The sequence below is a fragment of the Oncorhynchus keta genome, chromosome 11 (assembly GCF_023373465.1).
Source record: "Oncorhynchus keta strain PuntledgeMale-10-30-2019 chromosome 11, Oket_V2, whole genome shotgun sequence".
Classification (NCBI taxonomy): domain Eukaryota; kingdom Metazoa; phylum Chordata; class Actinopteri; order Salmoniformes; family Salmonidae; genus Oncorhynchus; species Oncorhynchus keta.
This window is the reverse complement of record NC_068431.1, coordinates 38,059,583-38,081,189: the sequence shown is the minus strand read 5'-3', so window position 1 is coordinate 38,081,189 and position 21,607 is coordinate 38,059,583. Positions and strand designations below refer to the sequence as shown.

The 21,607-nt window shown below is 44.0% G+C and overlaps 1 protein-coding gene across 1 annotated transcript in view; it reads right to left on the bottom strand.

Moving 5' to 3' along the window:
• LOC118390201 (cGMP-dependent 3',5'-cyclic phosphodiesterase-like) overlaps positions 1-19,590 on the bottom strand; it is a 49,125-nt gene extending 29,535 nt beyond the window's left edge. The window contains exon 1 of the mRNA XM_035780537.2: positions 19,265-19,590. Within this exon, the coding sequence (XP_035636430.1) occupies positions 19,265-19,369 (105 nt within the window). The 5' untranslated portion in view covers positions 19,370-19,590. The remainder of the gene's footprint in view (positions 1-19,264) is intronic.
• Between the last annotated feature and the right edge of the window lie 2,017 nt (positions 19,591-21,607).

Below are 21,607 nucleotides of genomic sequence, written 5' to 3'. Positions count from 1 at the left end.
CTGCTCTCTCTTCGTCCGCCCACGTGTTCTCGCACACCCCGAGAGCTTCTGGTCAGCGGGGTGGTGGCACTGGGATCCTCATCTCTCCCAAGTGGTCATTCTCTCTTTCTCCCCTTACCCATCTGTCTATCGCCTCCTTTGAATTTCATGCTGTCACAGTTACCAGCCCTTTCAAGCTTAACATCCTTATCATTTATCGCCCTCCAGGTCCCCTCGGAGAGTTCATCAATGAGCTTGATGTCTTGATAAGCTCCTTTCCTGAGGACGGCTCACCTCTCACAGTTCTGGGCGACTTTAACCTCCCCACGTCTACCTTTGACTCATTCCTCTCTGCCTCCTTCTTTCCTCTTTTGACCTCACCCTCTCACCTTCCCCCCCTACTCACAAGGCAGGCAATACGCTCGACCTCATCTTTACTAGATGCTGTTCTTCCACTAACCTCATTGCAACTCCTCTCCAAGTCTCCGACCACTACCTTGTATCCTTTTCCCTCTCGCTCTCATCCAACACTTCCCACACTGCCCCTACTCGGATGGTATCGCGCCGTCCCAACCTTCGCTCTCTCTCCCCCGCTACTCTCTCCTCTTCCATCCTATCATCTCTTCCCTCTGCTCAAACCTTCTCCAACCTATCTCCTGATTCTGCCTCCTCAACCCTCCTCTCCTCCCTTTCTGCATCCTTTGACTCTCTATGTCCCCTATCTTCCAGGCCGGCTCGGTCCTCCCCTCCCGCTCCGTGGCTCGACGACTCATTGCGAGCTCACAGAACAGGGCTCCGGGCAGCCGAGCGGAAATGGAGGAAAACTCGCCTCCCTGCGGACCTGGCATCCTTTCGCTCCCTCCTCTCTACATTTTCCTCCTCTGTCTCTGCTGCTAAAGCCACTTTCTACCACTCTAAATTCCAAGCATCTGCCTCTAACCCTAGGAAGCTCTTTGCCACCTTCTCCTCCCTCCTGAATCCTCCTCCCCCTCCCCCCTCCTCCCTCTCTGCAGATGACTTCGTCAACCATTTTGAAAAGAAGGTCGACGACATCCGATCCTCGTTTGCTAAGTCAAACGACACCGCTGGTTCTGCTCACACTGCCCTACCCTGTGCTCTGACCTCTTTCTCCCCTCTCTCTCCAGATGAAATCTCGCGTCTTGTGACGGCCGGCCGCCCAACAACCTGCCCGCTCGACCCTATCCCCTCCTCTCTTCTCCAGACCATTTCCGGAGACCTTCTCCCTTACCTCACCTCGCTCATCAACTCATCCCTGACCGCTGGCTACGTCCCTTCCGTCTTCAAGAGAGCGAGAGTTGCACCCTTCTGAAAAAACCTACACTCGATCCCTCCGATGTCAACAACTACAGACCAGTATCCCTTCTTTCTTTTCTCTCCAAAACTCTTGAACGCGCCGTCCTTGGCCAGCTCTCCCGCTATCTCTCTCAGAATGACCTTCTTGATCCAAATCAGTCAGGTTTCAAGACTAGTCATTCAACTGAGACTGCTCTTCTCTGTATCACGGAGGCGCTCCGCACTGCTAAAGCTAACTTTCTCTCCTCTGCTCTCATCCTTCTAGACCTATCGGCTGCCTTCGATACTGTGAACCATCAGATCCTCCTCTCCACCCTCTCCGAGTTGGGCATCTCCGGCGCGGCCCACGCTTGGATTGCGTCCTACCTGACAGGTCGCTCCTACCAGGTGGCGTGGCGAGAATCTGTCTCCTCACCACGCGCTCTCACCACTGGTGTCCCCCAGGGCTCTGTTCTAGGCCCTCTCCTATTCTCGCTATACACCAAGTCAATTGGCTCTGTCATAACCTCACATGGTCTCTCCTATCATTGCTATGCAGACGACACACAATTAATCTTCTCCTTTCCCCCTTCTGATGACCAGGTGGCGAATCGCATCTCTGCATGTCTGGCAGACATATCAGTGTGGATGACGGATCACCACCTCAAGCTGAACCTCGGCAAGACGGAGCTGCTCTTCCTCCCGGGGAAGGACTGCCCGTTCCATGATCTCGCCATCACGGTTGACAACTCCATTGTGTCCTCCTCCCAGAGCGCTAAGAACCTTGGCGTGATCCTGGACAACACCCTGTCGTTCTCAAGGCGGTGGCCCGTTCCTGTAGGTTCATGCTCTACAACATCCGCAGAGTACGACCCTGCCTCACACAGGAAGCGGCGCAGGTCCTAATCCAGGCACTTGTCATCTCCCGTCTGGATTACTGCAACTCGCTGTTGGCTGGGCTCCCTGCCTGTGCCATTAAACCCCTACAACTCATCCAGAACGCCGCAGCCCGTCTGGTGTTCAACCTTCCCAAGTTCTCTCACGTCACCCCGCTCCTCCGCTCTCTCCACTGGCTTCCAGTTGAAGCTCGCATCCGCTACAAGACCATGGTGCTTGCCTACGGAGCTGTGAGGGGAACGGCACCTCAGTATCTCCAGGCTCTGATCAGGCCCTACACCCAAACAAGGGCACTGCGTTCATCCACCTCTGGCCTGCTCGCCTCCCTACCACTGAGGAAGTACAGTTCCCGCTCAGCCCAGTCAAAACTGTTCGCTGCTCTGGCTCCCCAATGGTGGAACACACTCCCTCATGACGCCAGGACAGCGGAGTCAATCACCACCTTCCGGAGACACCTGAAACCCCACCTCTTTAAGGAATACCTAGGATAGGATAAAGTAATACTTCTCACCCCCCCTCCCCCCTTAAAAGATTTAGATGCACTATTGTATAGTGGCTGTTCCACTGGATGTCATAAGGTGAATGCACCAATTTGTAAGTCGCTCTGGATAAGAGCGTCTGCTAAATGACTTAAATGTAATGTAAATGTAAATTTGTTAAAAAAGACTACGTTAGGATGAGAGAGAAAGACTGTTGTCATGACGTTGGCCTGGGGGTAGGTTTATGACAGTCATAAATACCTCTTTCCCCCTTTTTCCTCACTCTACCCTACTGATGTTACATTTGCAAACCCCTTGGTTAACAGAGATTCTGGGAACATCAGAAGGTGGGGGGAAATGAACTATATTCTGGTAATCCGACCAATTGAACATATGCGGTGGTACTTAATGAATACGATGTCAGTTCGGTTGTCATCTGAGACATTCTCATCAATGATAAGATGGCATAAACTCTACAGTGAAAAGTCGACACATCAGAGTTATCAGATTCACATGGAATTGTTGTTCAATTTAAATGTTTGAATATGAAATTATTCGTGATGGGATGAAATGTGATTTTTAGCTTCTAAAATGTGAGATTTGGGTTTTCATAAGATGCTCAATCAGTGGCCCCTGTGAAGGGACATGGGCTATAAAACTTTTCAAACATGCCCTCCTCTCCCTTCCTATATAAAAGCCTTGACGACAATATAACCTCCTGTTCCGAGGATGTGAGGACGACGGTCCAATGTCAGAATGCTTCAGATAATAACTACAGAACGAGGCTAACATCAGCGTGAGCTTTGGATGCGAATGGTATGAACTTTGAACTCTTATTCACTACAGTGATACCTCCTAGCCGTTGAGTTAGCAACAGCAGCTGCAAACGAGGGTTAGGAAGGAACAGACAGAGTATCCCGTCTATCACACAACGACGTTACTACAAGTATTCAATTGACCACCAGAGACATTCTTCAAAGGACAAAGGACTCGGTTTGGCACCACAGTCTTCCATCTACCACCAACCTACCGAAGCGCAGCTCAGAGTAAATATTTATTGCATTTTCCTTTTCCAAATGGGTGGTAATTTAGAATGCATAAGATACTGTATTTACGATAGCACGGCTTCGCCCTTTGTTCCTCAGTCTTCCCGCTCTTTCACTCAAACCCAGACCCTGTTATTTTGTGTAACAAGCTGTCATGTCTGTTCCGCCCGCTAGGGACGTTTTCCTTTATGACGTAATTTGTAATCAAGTTATGATTAATTATGTGTATGTGTAATTCTGTGTGATTAGTTAGGTATTCACTAAATAAATAATTAAACCCAATTTTTGTATTGCTGATTCAAATTGATAGCCAGGGTTCGTGAAGATAACGAAGAATTTACAACTTTCAGATGAGACTGAATTAAGGTGATGATTAATATTGACTGCTATTGATGTAAAATATTAGGTAAACTAGGTAGACTAGGTCTTTAAGAGTTTATTCGGAAGATAACAGCTCTATAAATATTATTTTGTGGTGCCCCGACTCTCTAGTTAATTATATTTACATGATTAGCTCAATCAGGTAATATTAATTACGGATAAATTATTTTATAGAATAGCATGTCATATCACTTAATCCGGCATAGCCAAAGACACGACACTGTCCAGTATTATATACATGGCTATGATAATATAATTTTATAGTTATTTGAGTGCATTACACCTATATCTAAATACGCCATCAGGAGGATAAACGAGGGGAAATTCACCATACCACAGTCTGCCTACGTAGGATACTAGCTTAATCCACTGGGAAGTTGTAAACCAGATGTATAGTGTATACATGGTGAAAGACCTCTTCCATCACATACAGACAATAACAGTGGCACACAGACATGCCAAAACCTCGCCACCATCCTCATTGGGAATGTCAACACTATGACTCTGGCCTGTATTCATTTGCTTGCCAGATGCACTCATCCCTGGACATCAACACTTGTATTTTACCCTTTGACAGGTAGCTTACACTCACAAACTGCTTTTCATCAGCCACAGTTTATTACACATAGTGTTATCTGCTGCTAAAATGTTAGTGTTAATATGGGGTGTTGAGACCTTTGGTTCAGCATTTTGCCATTGGAGGACTGCTTGAAAGCACTGGGACTGAGTAATCTGAGGGTGTTCCTATAGAAATAGCATAGTAGTAAAAGCATAAGTAGCTCATTTGAATGGTTTTCAGCCTCATTCCATGTGAATAAAATATAATTGTGAGAGAATGTACTGTGGATACATACAGAACCAGTCAAAAGTTTGGACACACCTACTCCTTCAAGGATTTTTCTATATTTTTACTAATTTCTACATTGTAGAATAATAGTGGAGATATCAAAACTATGAAATAACACATATGGAATCATGTAGTAACCAAAAAGTGTTAAACAAATAAAATACATTTTGATTCTTCAAAGTAGCCACCCTTTGCCTTGATGACAGCTTTGCACACTCTTGGCATTCTCTCAACCAGCTTCACCAGGAATGCTTTTCTAATAGTCTTAAAGGAGTTCCCACATATGCTGAGCACTTGTTGGCTGCTTTTCCTTCATTCTGCGGTCCAACTCATCCCAAACCATCTCATTTGGGTTGAGGTCGGGTGATTGTGGAGACCAGGTAATCTGATGCAGCACTCCATCACTCTCCTTCTTGGTCAAATAGCCCTTACACAGCCTGAAGGTGTGTTGGGTCATTGTCCTGTTGAAAAACAAATGATAGTCCCACTAAGCGCAAAACAGATGGGATGGCGTATCGCTGCAGTATGCAGCAGTAGCCATGCTGGTTAAGTGTGTCTTGAATTCTAAATAAATCACTGACAGTGTCACCAGCAAAGCACCCCCACACCATCACACCCCCTCCTCCATTCTTTACAGTGGGAACCACATCTGCAGAGAACATAAATTCACCTACTCCGCGTCTCACAAAGACATGGTGGTTGGAAACAAAAATCTCAAGTTTGGACTCTTCAGACCAAAGGACAGATTTCCACCAGTCTAATGTCCATTGCTCGTGTTTCTTGGCCCCATCAAGTCTTTTCTCCTTATTGGTATCCTTTAGTAGTAGTTTCTTTGCAGCAATTCGACCATGAAGGCTTAATTCCCTCAGTCTCCTCCGAACAGTTGATGTTGAGATGTGTCTGTTACTTGAACTCTATGAAGCATTTATTTGGGCTGCAATTTCTGAGGCTGGTAACTGTAATGATCTTATCCTCTGCAGCAGAGGTAACTCTGGGTCTTCCTCTCCTGTGACGGTCCTCATGACAACAAGTTTCATCATAACGCTTGATGGTTTTTGCGACTGCACTTGAAGAAACTTTAAAAGTTCTTGAAATTTTCCGGATTGATTGACCTTTGTCTTAGTGTAATGATGGACTGTTATTTCTCTTTGCTTATTTGAGCTGTTTCTTTTCCAATATATGGACTTGGTCTTTTACCAAATAGGGCTATCTTCTTTATACCACCCCTACCTTATCACAACATAAGTGATTGGCTCAAACACATTAATAAGTAAAGAAATACCACAAATTACCTTTTAACAAGGCACACCTGTTAATTCAAATGGATTCCAGGTGACTACCTTGTGAAGCTGGTTGAGAGAAGAGTGTGCCACGTGTGTGCCATGCTGTCATCAAGGCAAAAGGTGACTACTTTGAAGAATCTGAAATATAAAGCATATTTTGATTTGTTTAACACTTTTTGGGGTGCTACATGATTCCATATGTGTTATTTCATAGTTTTGATGTCTTCACTATTATTCTACAATGTAGAAAATAGTAAAAAATAAATAAAAACCCTGGAATGTTTCAGTGTGTCCTGACCTTTGACTGGTACAGTATACTGTAAATATCAGTGCTCGAGCGATGCAGAGTTAGGAACTTTATCTTAACAGGGAAGTCTGAATGTATGTAAACAACGTTGTAGAGGGCTTAATGGGAAGACAGAAGAGAGGTGTACTGTCACGAACGTCGTCAGGGAAATTACTGGACGAAGGTGCAGCGTGGTAAGCGTACATTTCTTTTTATTTTGAATGTCGCCAACAAAAACAACCATGAAGCTTACTAGGGCTATACAGGCCACTAACAAAGTCAACTACCCACAACTAAGGTGGCAAAACAGGCTGCCTAAGTATGATTCCCAATCGGAGACAAAGATAGACAGCTGCCTCTGATTGGGAACCACACTCGGCCAAACACGCAGAACTACAAAACGTAGAATGCCCACCCCACATCACACCCTGACCTAACCAAATAGAGAAATAAAACGGCTCTCTATGGTCAGGGTGTGACATGTACACAGTGAGACAGGACATTAGAGTGCTTCCAGCCTCCACTGTGGTCAGAGAAACATTGTTTGTTGCTGTCTGTAAACAGCAGAGGGGTTTGAGGGTAAAGACCAGGGATCTGACAGATGGTTGCTGATGTAAATTGGTCCATATTGATTTGCAGCATGCTAGTTGTGACCCAGAAATACCTTCCCTATTTTTATCCCATTGCATGCGCACACAGTACGTCAGAGAACTGACAGTGACAGTCAAAAACACAGAGCGCTGTCCTCACCCTAACTGTGCTTTGACGAGCAGCTCAAATGCCAACGCCAGCCTCCCAGCAGGCCTGTCTCCATCAGCAAACAAGGCTCTGGAGGATCATAGTTAGAGCTGAGCATCACCCACGTAGAAAGGCACCCCACTGACAAGTTCTGTGGAGAGACAGCTACGCATCACAGAGATAAGAGTCCACTGTGGCATCACTAATGGGCAGAGACATCATGGGGCTCTGTGGTCAACAACATCCCTGACTATCTCTGAAGCTGAGCTGCCTTGATGCCTTGCACAGACACAGGCCTGCCTGCCTGCCTGCCTGCCTGCCTGTCTGTCTGTCTGTCTGTCTGTCAGTTTGCATAGAAGATCAACTGAAACTGTCAGAGGACTCATGGGAGGATGCTGTGGACATATTCAGCAATTACAGTGCTGAGTGGAAAGAAGAGAAGTCGCTGATATAAGTTCTACACAAATAAAATGAAGTGTTTCGTAACACTTCAACGAGTGGCAAATGAGCTACCACCACCTTAAACATGAACTTTACTGGAGTATTTAAACATATGGTTGTGAGGGTATTGGGACAGATTTAAGGTGTACTGAAACATTCATCCTGAGGTGTTCTGAAACATGACATGGTGTTTTGTAACACCAAATAATCAAAACATGTGCAGCACCTTGTCAGAGACTGGGAGCACGAACACTGAGAAGGTTGAAAACACTATTTGAGTTTTGAGTTCTGTTAAGTGCAGAATTAGATCCCTTCTCTTTTGGTGCTGTTTCCTTTTTCTAAAGCTTCTAAACACTATTGTGGTGTTTTACATCCTGTCTAGTGCAGAGTTAGATCCTGTCTTCTGGAGTTTCCAAATACTGTAAATGGGAGTCCCTTTCTCAGTGTATATTCCCTGACCTTATATGGTGCATTTACAAACTCATCAGTAATTCCAAAAGGTCAAAAATGTTAATTATTATGCTCAAACAAAGGACACCAGAAAATGTATTAATTGGTTTTCACAAAACTCAGTTTGTCCAGAATAATAACTAATGAGTACAAAATTACTTTTCAATAAATCATTTTGAAGCTTCAAATGCTTTATATTTCATTGACAAATTATCAAATGAAAACATTAACAAGTCTAAAATATTTATATTGATGAAGTAAGACAGTTCAAAGATCTGTGATGTATTTATCATATTAACATCCTTAAAAAAATACAGGCAAAGACTGCTAGAAGTAACACTTATACAAAACTTGTACATAACTTCAACCCAGGGCTCAATACGATCGCTCAATACAATCCACCAAATCAAATCAAATTGTATTGGTCACATACACATGTTGAGCAGATGTTATTGTGTAGCGAAATGCTTGTGTTTCTAGCTCCGACAGTGCAGTAATATCTAACAAGTAATATCTAACACCTTCATAACATATACCCAATACACACAAATCTAAGTAAAGAGAATTGAGAATATATAAATATGTGGATGAGCAATGTCAGAGTGGCATAGACTAAGATACAGTTTAATAGAATAGAATACAGTATATACTGTACATATGAGATGAGTAATGCAAAATATGTAAACATTATTAAAGTGACTAGTGTTCCATTTCTTAAAGTGGCCAGTGACACTTTATGCTAATGTATTCAGATATTCAGATGATGTCCAGGATTGAACAGGGCCCTGATCGACCATTACCGCTGCAGTCTGTGCGAGGACGTCCTTAGGAAGTTGGCCTGCAGAAACACCACCCTCACATTCGACCAGCTGGTGGACCTGTCCATCCGGCTGGACAACCTGCTGGCTACCCGCGGACGATCAGATCGGGGTCTGGTGGTTCCATCCTCCCGCACCCCCTCTCCAATACCCATGGAGCTGGGAGGTTCCTCTGGGGATCGAGGCAACAGGTAGGGCGCTCTGGCGTCACCCCAGGTGAGCCGGCACCATTCTCACCCAGAGCCCTCTGTTGCACATATGTTTGTGTATGTCACTTTCCCTGAGTTTTCCCCGCATTCCCAGCATAAGGCGCTCGTCGATTCTGGCTCGGCTGGGAATTTTATTGATAGAGCGTTAGCTCATAGTTTAGGGATCCCCATTGTTCCCGAGGCTGTGCCCTTCCCCGTTCACAACTTAGATAGTCGACCATTAGGGTCAGGGTTGATTAGGGAGGTCACCGCTCCTTTGGGCATGGTGACCCCGGGGGGTCACAAGGAGAGAATTAGTCTCTTCCTTATTGACTCCTGTGTTTCCCGTGGTGCTGGGCCTAGCTTATCATAACCCCACTGTTTCTTAGCCACAGAGGGCTCTCACAGGGTGGTCGCGAGAGTTCTCAGGTAGGCGTTTAGGGGTTTCCGTTGGTGCTACAATGGTGGAGAGTCCAGACGAGGTCACCACCGTGCGCATTTCCCCTGAATATGCAGATTTGGCTCTAGCCTTCTCCAAAAAGAAGGTGACTTTCCAGGAGTCACGTGTATCCCCTCTCACAGACGGAGGCTATGGAAACATATGTCTGCCTGCGTCAGGGGAACATTCAGTCCTCCACTTCACCCGCCTCCTTGAGTTTATTTTTTGTGAAGAAGAAGGAGGGAGGTCTGCGCCCGTGTATTGACTATCAGGGTCTTAATCAGATCACTGTGATGTATAGTTACCCACTACCACTCATCGCCACAGCGATTGAGTCAATGCACGTGGCACGCTTCTTCGCTAAACTAGATCTCAGGCGTGCTTACAACCTGGTGCGTATCCGGGAGGACGGCTTTTAGTACCACCTCAGGGCACTATGAGTACCTCATCATGCCGTACGGGTTGATGAATGCGCCATCAGTCTTCCAAGCCTTTGTAGACGAGATGTTCAGGGACCTGCATTTTGATATACTCCGTTGCATGCAACGAGCATGTGTCCCTGGTGCGCAGGGTGCTTGGTTGCCTGTTGGAGCATGACCTGTAGGTCAAGGCTGAGAAATGCCTGTTCTTCCAACAGTCCATGTCCTTCCTAGGGTATCGCATTTCCACCTCAGGGGTGGAGATGGAGAGTGACCGCATTTCAGCCGTGTGTAATTGGCCGACTCTCACCACGGTAAAGGAGGTGCAGTGGTTCTTAGGGTTTGCCAACTACTACCGGAGGTTTATCCGGGGTTTTGGTCAGGTAGCGGCTCCCATTACTTCACTGCTGAAGGGGGGCCCGGTACGCTTGCAGTGGTCAGCTGAGGCGGACAGGGCTTTTAGTCACCTGAGGGCTCTGTTTACCTCGGCTCCCGTGCTGGCCCATCGGATCTCTCTTTGGCATTCATAGTGGAGGTGGACACGTCCAAGGCTGAGATAGGAGCCGTGCTCTCTCAGCACTCGGGTACGCCACCGAAGCTCCGCCCCTGTGCCTACATCTCGAAGAAGCTCAGCGAAACTATGACGTGGGGGACCGGGAGCTGTTGGCTGTCGTCAAGGCCTTGAAGGCGTGGAGACTTTGGCTTGAGGGGGCTAGACACCCTTTTCTCATCTGGACTGACCACCGCAATCTGGAGTACATCCGAGCAGTGATGAGACTGAACCCTCGCCAGGCAAGGTGGGCCATGTTTTTCACCCGTTTTGTGTTTAACCTTTCCTACAGACCAGACTCCCAGAACGTGAAGGAAGACGCAATGTCCCGGCTGTATGACACAGAGGAGCGGCCCATGGATCCCACTCTCATTACTCCCCGCCTCCTGCCTGGTGGCACTGGTAGTGTGGGAGCTGGACACGGACATTGAGCAGGCTTTACGTGCAGAGCCAGCTCCCGTTCAGTGTCCTGCTGGGCGTCTGTACGTCCCGTCTGCTGTTCGTGACCGGTTGATCTATTGGGCCCACAAGTCACCCTCCTCTGGTCATCCTGGGATCGGTCAGAAAGTGCGCTGTTTGAGCGGGAGGTACTGGTGGCCCAACTTGGCTAAGGACGTGAGGGTTTATGTTTCCTCCTGCTCGGTGTGTGCCCAGTGTAAGGCTCCTAGGCACCTGCCCAGAGGTAAGCTACACCCCTTACCCGTTCCACTGCGGCCTTGGTCGCACCTGTCGGTGGATTTTCTGACTGATATTCCACACTCTAAGTCCTGTCATCTCCTCCCAATGCCCGGTCTCCCTACACGGAGGCCTTGTTTACACACGTCTTCCGGCACTACGGGGTGCCTGAGGATATAATGTCTGATCGGGGTCCCCAGTTCACGTCTCGGGTCTGGAAGGCGTTCATGGAATGTCTGGGGCTCTCGATCAGCCTTACTTCAGGGTTTCACCCCGAGAGTAATGGGCAGGTGGAGAGTGAACCAGGATGTGAGTCAGACCGAGGTTCCTGCGGTGAACGACTGGTTCAGGCGTGCGGAGAAGACATGGGAAGCTGTCCATGTTCACCTTCAGCAGGCCGTGACGCGCCAAAAGGAGAACGCAGATCGCCACCGCAGTGAGGCCCTGGTGTTCACACCGGGGGACCGGGTCTGGCTCTCAACCCAAAACTTTCCCCTCCGCCTGCCCTGCCGGAAGCTGGGGCCGCGGTTTGTTGGTAATTGTTTCTTGTAGTGCTTATGCAACGGTATGCTGGTATTTACCGGGTTTTGTTTGACCCATTTATTGTATTGTTCTGTTGATGGTGGTTTATGAATATTAAACCACATCGTTGTAAATCAGCACTCAGTATGTTTTTCTGCAGGGAGACATAAATTACTAACAATAACAAATAATAATGATAGGACATAAATACATAATTAGGTTCTCAATATTGTAATATTAATCAATTGCAATATGAATTTACAATTATGAAACATATCAATAGCAATATGCAAAATGCATACATTATTAAGCTATGCAAATATAGAAACAAGATAACAATATGAATTGTCAATAGTATGATGCAATAACATGGTGTGGTATGGTAGGCCAATGCTAGAGCAGGCTAAATTGGCAGTGGTTATTTACATACATACATCAAACAATAGATACAGCTCATAAAGTTAGTAGGCAAACAAGCCGGCAGTATTAACTAAAAAGCAGGCCTTAATTTAAAACAGGTGCACAAAAGGTGCAAGCAAGGATTTGGCAATTAACAACTACATGTAGCATCATGAAAACTGATCAATGAATTAAAATGGCTGTTTGACTTGGATTATTAGCATTGGTGGCTGAAATGCCTTTATGTGAATTCCTTTACCGTTTCCTTTCTCAATTTGAAACATTGTACTCACGTTTTCATTGACACATACATGGATTGTTGTGGACAGTTTTATCTGAGCATCGAAGATTTTCTATTATATTGACAAGATAGTCGTGTTACTATTAACAATGGAAAAACATGTCCTCGAAGATGGAAGGCAGGCGGGAGGAGGCAAGATCAGGTGGGACCATTCTAGTCAATGAGAGTGCAGATATGTGTGTCAACAACAGGCAATTGAAATAGATAGAGGACTCATCTTTATGTCTGTGTCATTGAGGCTATCTCTATTTTAAAGTAGTCAATTCCTTCATTGGCTGATTGCTCCCAACTCATAGGAATCCCCACCCAGTTGACTACTTTAAAACTGTGAAGCCATGTCCATGCTAAAATGAGCAATGATGAGTCTATCTATGACAACAAGCACAATTCCGATATAAAGTTGCTTTGGGGTAAGTTGAGAAAATGCTACATGCGTCCTCTTATGTCAGTGCATTTGTAACAACCTAACCATTACAAAACGTATATATTCGATGAAATAAGCATCCCGAAGCAAGTCAGCAAGTCCCCCCTAAACGGACTAAAACACTCTCTCATTGACCTCCATACAAAAATTCCTCACTTCGTGGGCTTATTTTCGTGGACAGATTTTGGAGGGAGGGAGGTTGGTCGAGCGCATAACGTGAATGTCTAGCAACCCAAAGGTTGGGTGTTCGAATATCATCATGGGCAGATTTAGCAACTTTGCAACTATTTTAAAACAAATCTATACAACTCTCCTTCCGTGGCCTCCAATTGCTCTTAAATACAAGTAAAACTAAATGCATGCTCTTCAACCGATCGCTGCCTGCTCCTGCCCGCCTGTCCAACATCACTACTCTGGACAGCTCTGACTTAGAATACGTGGACAACTACAAACTCTCGTTCCAGACCCACATCAAACATCTCCAATCCCAAGTTAAATCTAGAATTGGCTTCCTATTTCGCAACAAAGCATCCTTTACTCATGCTGCCAAACATACCCTTGTAAAACTGACCATCCTACCAATCCTCGACTTCGGCGACGCCATTTACAAAATAGCCTCCAATACCCTACTCAGCAAATTGGATGCAGTCTATCACAGTGCAATCCGTTTTGTCACCAAAGAACCCATATACTACCCACCATTGCGACCTGTACGCTCTCATTGGCTGGCCCTCGCTTCATACTCGTCGCCAAACCCACTGGCTCCATGTCATCTACAAGACCCTGCTCGGTAAAGTCCCCCCTTATCTCAGCTCGCTGGTCACCATAGCATCACCCACCTGTAGCACACGCTCCAGCAGGTATATCTCTCTAGTCACCCCCAAAACCAATTCTTTCTTTGGCCGCCTCTCCTTCCAGTTCTCTGCCTCCAATGACTGGAACAAACTACAAAAATCTCTGAAACTGGAAACACTTATCTCCCTCACTAGCGTTAAGCACCAACTGTCAGAGCAGCTCACAGATTACTGTACTGTACATAGCCCACCTATAATTTAGCCCAAACAACTACCTCTTTCCCTACTGTATTTATTTAATTTATTTGGCTCCTTTGCACCCCATTATTTTTATTTCTACTTTGCTTGCTATATTGTATTTACTTTGCCACCATGGTCTTTTTTTTGCCTTTACCTCCCTTATCTCACCTCATTTGCTCACATCGTATATAGACTTGTTTATACTGTATTATTGACTGAATGTTTGTTTTACTCCAGGTGTAACTCTGTGTCGTTGTATCTGTCGAACTGCTTTGCTTTATCTTGGCCAGGTCGCAATTGTAAATGAGAACTTGTTCTCAACTTGCCTACCTGGTTAAATAAAGGTGAAGTGAAATAAAATTTAAACATTTTAAAAAATCTACTTTGCAACGACTTAGCATGTTAGCTAACCCTTTCCCTAAACCTTTAACCATTTAACCTAACACCTAACCTTAACCATTTAACCTAACTCCTAACCCTAACCCTTTAACTACTTAGCTACTGTTGCATGTTACCTAACCCTAACTTTAACCATTAACCCTAATCCCTAAACCTAACCCTAATTTTCACCCCTAACCCTAATATTAACCCTTAGCCTAGCTAACGTTAGCCACCTAGCTAGCTTAGCTAATGTTAGCTTCAACTAATTGGAATTTGTGTAATGTACACATACGTCATGAAGAAAGACAATTGTGTAATACACAATGGACTTTTTTGTGTGCTTGTCATGAATTTCAAAAAGTAATTTGTGTCTTTTTCACAATAAACTGTTGTGTGTTGAATTCTGAACAGCATGGCAGCACAATGGTTGAAATTGACATGTTCCCTTAATCTAAACATTTGTATTCTGATATGGTGGACCAAGTTTCTCATACGGTATGTGGCTGTGTGGTTGTGGGTAAAATTTCAAATACATTTGCCATCTTACTGCCCCAGCATTCAGGGGTTACATTTCACTCCATAATAAAGGTGGAATTTCACAAAAATATATTATCTCTAGGCCCTAGACTTGAGATAAGATGATTTAACATGACTTGAGTCCATGTTAAGTCTACTCATCTCAAGTCTGGAAGGGGCTCCAGTGCTCAGTGTAACAAGGGTGGTTTAGCACACCAGTTTAGTATTGAAGACTGGCTGAGTGCACTAAGGCAGTGTTTTGACAAGTGGGAGACCCGGTTTCACATCCACCTTCTTCCATGAATGCCATTGATGAAGGCCCACTATACACATGTGATCTCTGCTATAACTTGCATAGCCCTAAACATTTTGATTGTAACATTATTTATAATCTCACAATGGGCTTGGCAACTGTAGCCTATAATTAGTGCTAAAGTCTACCCTGGAAAAATTATTCAATTCCTAGTGTCTTTAACATGTTAATCAAAATATTTAATGAAAATACTCAATCAATATTTATGCTATAAACCATTTACAATTGAAAACCATTTGATTGTATGGGAGACAGTCTGCCAAAACATAATTTTAATGTTTTAATGTTGCCTTTTAAATGCACTGAAACACCAAAAGTGTTTTCCCAACACTCACTTAAGAACACAATTATAATATATAATAATAATAATAATAATATTCAGATTAAAGAACCAATTTGGGTGTTTCAGAGTACTTCCAGTCTATTTTTAAATACATTCAGTGTATCATAACATTTACATTGGGTTTACATTAAAACAGCAGATCTCACCATAGGCACACTACTTTTTATGGTTTTACTACACAATGACGGTGTTGTGAGTCTTTCTATTTTAACAGTGTACACTCCCAAAACAAGAAAACAGACAGACCAGTTAAAAGATTGTAATACAGGGGTGGGTTGGAAAGGTTATGATTATAATTGCCCAAATGAGGTAGCCTTGTAATTACAAGACTGTGCAGTGAACATTCATGTAAGCTTGTGAGATTGAGAGGCTTGCGAGGCTAGAAATGAGGCTGGGAACAGATGAATCCATTGCTCTGTTGACTTACTAGGATACTTCAAAACAGAATCAATATATAGTAAGCCCTTTCATGAGTAAATACATATTTGCTCTCAGGGTTTGATACCCAGTTCAATCACAGATAGATATCTCATGTGTAAGTGGTTCTCATGCTAATATCCTTGCTTCTGTGCTATACAAATGGTCCTTCCCTAGACAATGAGCTCTATCCTGTAGGGAGAGTCATAATAACAGCCTGTCAGCCAGTCATGGATAATTAAGTGTTGATTTCACCTTGCCTGGTGGGACCCCAGGGACTGAGGCTGCTATCACCGCCTGACTATCACTGTTTATAAAACAAATAATATCCCTCATCACACTGACCGCTGCATTTCAACCAGCCACTGTTTACCATGAATAAAGCTAAAATAAACACAATCGCCCATGCAGACACACATAAACACTTTCTTATCTGACCGCTATGAACGCCCTCTAGCCAAACAAGTTTCCTCAGCACAGCAATAAGGACCAGGCTAATGATGCAGACAGTCAATATGGAAGAGGAGGGGCAGCTTCTACACTAAATGTACCAGAAAGAGAGAAGGACGACATTAAACAAGTTTTAAAAAGCTGAAATAAATGACGAAAAACATTACCAACACTGAAAGTTAACAGAAATTAAACTTTTTTTTAATACTCTTCTGTGGCTGTAAAAGAGCTGGATCTAGGCTTTGGGGTTAAAAGAAGAAAAAAAATAGATACAGTACCAGTCAAAAGTTTGAACACACCTTTCATATATGAGATTCTTCAATGTAGCCACCCAATACCTTGATGACAGCTTTGCACACTCTTGGCATTCTCTTAACCAGCTTCATGATGTAGTTACCTGGAATGCATTTCAATTAACAGGTGTGCGATGTTAAAAGGAAATGTGTGGAATTTCGTTCCTTTTTAATACATTTGAGCCAATCAGTTGTGTTGTGACAAGGAAAGGGTGGCATACCGAAGTTACCCCTGTTTGGTAAAAGACCAAGTCCATACTATGGCAAGAACAGCTCAAATAAGCAAAAATAATTGACAGTCTATCATTGCTTTAAAACATGAAGGCCAGTCAATACGGAAATGTAAAGAACTTGGAAGTTTCTTCAAGTGCAGTCGCAAAAACCATGAAGAGCTATGATGAAACTGGCTCTTATGAGGCCTGCCATAGGAAAGGAAGACCCAGAGTTACCTCTGCTGCAGAGGATAAGTTCATTAGAGTTACCAGCCTCAGAAATTGCAGCCCAAATAAATGCTTCAGAGTTCAAGTAACAGACACATCTCAACATCAACTCTTCAGAGGAGACTGAGTGAATCAGGCCTTCATGGTCGAATTGCTGCAAAGAAACAACTACGAAAGGACAGCAATAAGAAGAAGATACTTGCTTGGGCCAAGAAACACGAGCAATCGACATTAGACTGGTGGAAATCTGTCCTTTGGTCTGATGAGTGCAAATGTGAGATTTTTGTTTCCAACCACCGTGTCTTTGTGAGACGCGGAGTAGGTGAACGGATGATCTCCGCATGTGTGGTTCCCACCGTGATTCATGGAGGAGGAGGTGTGATAGTGTTGGGGTGCTTTGCTGGTAACACTGTCAGTAATTTATTTAGAATTCAAGGCACACTTAACCAGCATGGCTACTGCTGCATACTGCAGCGATACGCCATCCCATCTGATTTGCGCTTCGTGGGACTCATTTGTTTGTCAACAGGACAATGAACAAAAACACACCTCCAGGCTGTGTAAGAGCTATTTGACCAAAAAGGAGAATGATGGTTTTGCATCACCCGACCTCAACCCAATTAAGATGGTTTGGGAAGAGTCGGACCACAGAGTGAAGGAAAAGCAGTCAACAATTGCTCAGCATATGTGGGAACTCCTTCAAGACGGTTGGAAAAGCATTCCAGGTGAAGCTGGTTGAGAGAATGCCAAGAGTGTGCAAAGCTGTCATCAAGGCAAAGGGTGGCTACTTTGAACAATCTCAAATATAAAATATATTTTGACTTGTTTAACACTTTTTTGGGTTACTGCATGATTTCATATGTGTTATTTCATAGTTTGATGTCTTCATTATTATTCTACAATGTAGAATATAAAGAAAACCCCTGCAATGATTAGGTCTGTCCAAACTTTTGATTGGTTCTGTACATTTGGGGTTGGGGGCCCCCTGAAGGTCTCCCCCATAGAATTAGGAATTAGAATACTAGAATGGCAATGAAACTTCTAATGATGGGATAAAGGTCAGCCATTTTGGTCAGGTAGTTGTTCAACCATGGTTTGCCAGTGCTGTGATAAGATATTGTGCCATTATGACAACATTCCATTAAAACAATGCAGTCAATCCACAGCCATACACTGGCTGGAATCAGTAGATGACAGGACTTAGACAAGTACTGATATTGTATCATATAATAACTCTCAGCTTTCCAAGAATATAAAAATGTGGACATTTATGGTCTTTGTTTTACTTTCCTGCATAAGTCAAATCCGGATTATGCCTCTACTGCCATTTATTCCAATTAGACTGGGTTGGATTTCTCCCTGACCAATATGGCTGCCATTTTCACCCCATTCTGGAATTTTAAGGGTTTATGACATAGCCTCTCTAGTATTTGAATAGGACTTCTATGGTAGGCCCCCTCCCCGAACAGTTGTAAAAATATAATAACAATTGCTGTAACACTGCAAAATGTTCTCTCAGCATCATGGCAACGTGTAGAATAGCAGGAAAATAGCTTTAGAAATGCTCAATTATCTCTGCCTCATTGCAAAATGTGTAGAATAGCATGGGATTAGCTATAAAACTGCACATGTTCCTCAGTGCCCCATGGCAATATGTGTAGAATTGCAGGAAATTAGCTTAAAAATGCACGACTCTTTTACAATCATTGCAAAACATGTAGAATAGCATGAGATTAACTATAAAACTGCAAATTGTTATCCTTACCCGATGGCAAAATGTGGGGGGCTAACAGGTGGCTATCGTACCTCTGACACACAGACTAAGACACAGATACACAAACACTCCACATTGCCACCAGTAACACATGAACCATTTGGTTGAATCGGAAAGTCCACCTGCATTTGACAAGTTTAAACAGCACAGCCATACCAGAGGCCTCTACCAGTCAGCTGAGCATGGAAATTATAAACACTTCCAACTCTGAGCTGGTGGGAATCATCTTTCTCTAACATAGATTTACTCACTACTGCATGCAACGGATTTTAGTTGAAACATTATAAAAAAGAAGAAATCAGCACACTGCTCTTGACTGACATCTGTCACTATGGTGAGTGATCATATCTCTAAGAGACTGACATAAGCCAGTCCTTAAGTTTGTGGAGTACAGATACTTGTGGCAGGAGACAGACGGTGTGAGGCTGGGACAGATAAGGAGTCTTACCTGTACGGAGTTTGAGTACGCCCCTCTCTCCTCCACTGGCGGGAACACCTGCCGTCCTGCTCTCCTGAAGAAGCGAAACAGGGCAATAAGAACCCACCGCAGCATAATGCCTGTGTTTCTATTGCTTCCTCCTATCTCTCTGTCTCTTTTTCTTTATCTCTGTGTTTCGTTTTCTATTTGTCTCTGTCCTTCAGCCACTAATAATATCTTTTTATCAGTCTCTTTGTCTCTCTTCATCTATTACTCTCCTGGTTGTCAGAGTAAGTGGATACAGTCTCAGTACATAAACAAGCCTACACATTTCTGTGCATGCTCCAGGCTTCTCTCTCGGTCTAACACTCTCTCTGTCTCTCTCTCAAGACTCTCTTCAAATCTCCTCCCCTCCAACATTCTCTCCACTCAGCCCCACCCCCCTTGTCTGTCATAATAATACTGTGAGTGGGGTTATTATGTTGTGTGTGTGTGTGGGGTTTAGGCAATCCGTATGTGCACACTTGTATGGAAACTGCATGTTTGTGTGAATGTCTGTGAATATCCCCAATGTCATCCCCACCTGCTCCAGAACAACTGCAGGGTTCCAAAAACAGACAGAGGAGCAAAGAGGAAATACCTTCAGAAGTATCTCTCTCTCTCCCCTCTCTTTCGCTCACTCTTTCTCTCACTCACATGCACGCTCACACACACACACACACACACACACACACACACACACACACACACACACACACACACACACACACACACACACACACACACACACACACACACACACACACACACACACACACACACACACACACACACACACACACACACACACAGTGATATTGATCTTTAAGTGCCGGTGAGTGAGAGAGATATTGTTTCAGACCAGGGTCAGAGAGGCTTGCTGGCTCAGTGGGGGTTGCCTTTGTGCAAGCTCCTGTAACAGAAGGCTTCATGGAGCAACATTCTATCACACACACACAAGTCTATTAGCTTACAATAGCACTGTCAGGTTGGTCTGTAGAGTACCGTAGGTAGCCTATGATAACTAGTTGGTTTTAAATGTCATTAAATTAAGGAGGATGATTGTTACATCAATGTGACATCAATGATGATGTTTGGTCCCATGATGAGGCATCTCTATTGACACAAGATCCAATTGACTCTGAGTCATATTAGCAACAAAACAGTCAAGAGGTGGTAGGTAGCATCATTTGACTTTCCAGATAAAAGGTTTGGTTAATGATAGGCAAAGGCTGAACACAGAACATTGGGGGAATAATATGCAACACAATGTCCTTTTATATGATAATGAGGGCAAATAACAAAGACCCTGATATCATAACGGGCCTGTCCCCTGTCAAGAGTTACTGAAAAGATTTTCACTTACCTACTGAAAAGCACAGTAAATCCACCAGCATGTGCAATTGGCATAACTTTGAAATGAGACACAGATAATAAGACAAAGAAGGGCCTCCTGAGTGGCTCAACGTTCTAAAGCACTGTATTGCAGTGCTTGAGGCGTAACTACAGACCTGTGTTCGATCCCATGCTGTGTCACAACCGGCCATGACCAGGAGTTCTATAGGATGGTCCACAATTGGCCCAGCGTCGTCTGGGTTAGGGGAGGGTTTGGCCGGGGGGGCATTATGTAGCTCATTGAGCTCAAGCAACTCCTTGTGGTGGGCCGGGCGGGTGCAGGCTGACTTCAGTTGTCAGTAGAACAGTTTTCCCCTGACACATTAGTCCACCTGGCTTCCTGGTTAAGTGGGCAGGTGTTAAGGAGCATGGTTTGGCGGGTAAGCTTGACGCTTCGCCGAGCCCTTTTGGAAGTTTTAGTGATGAGACAAGATCATAATTGAAATTGTGAGAAAAAGGGGGAATAATAATAAGACAAATAAAACTTTATAGGCTCGTGTGATTCTATTAGCTCTGAATAAAATAAACTCAATCTCCCATCAAGCATAAAAACTGAATTACAGTATATGGGTCTTTCTATAAACTAGTGTACCAGTGAGGATTTCCTACACTGGACAACTTTTTATGGCTGTTGATAAGTAATTGATAACAATCTGACAATTTCTTTCACGTCATTACATTAAGACATAAGGGGGGATCATAGCTATATTCAATTAAATTCACAAGTTGATTTAAAACCTGTTTAACAATTTATCATGGTTGGTGTCTTGGCGGATTTGTCCAAAATCGTGTGACATAAAACAATTTTTGTAGTAACCAAAGAAGTGTTAAACAAATCAAAATGTATTTTATATTTGAGATTCTTCAAAGTAGCCACCCTTTGCCTGGATGACAGGCAAATAAATCACTCCACAGAGCTGGGCTTTATGGAAGAGTGGC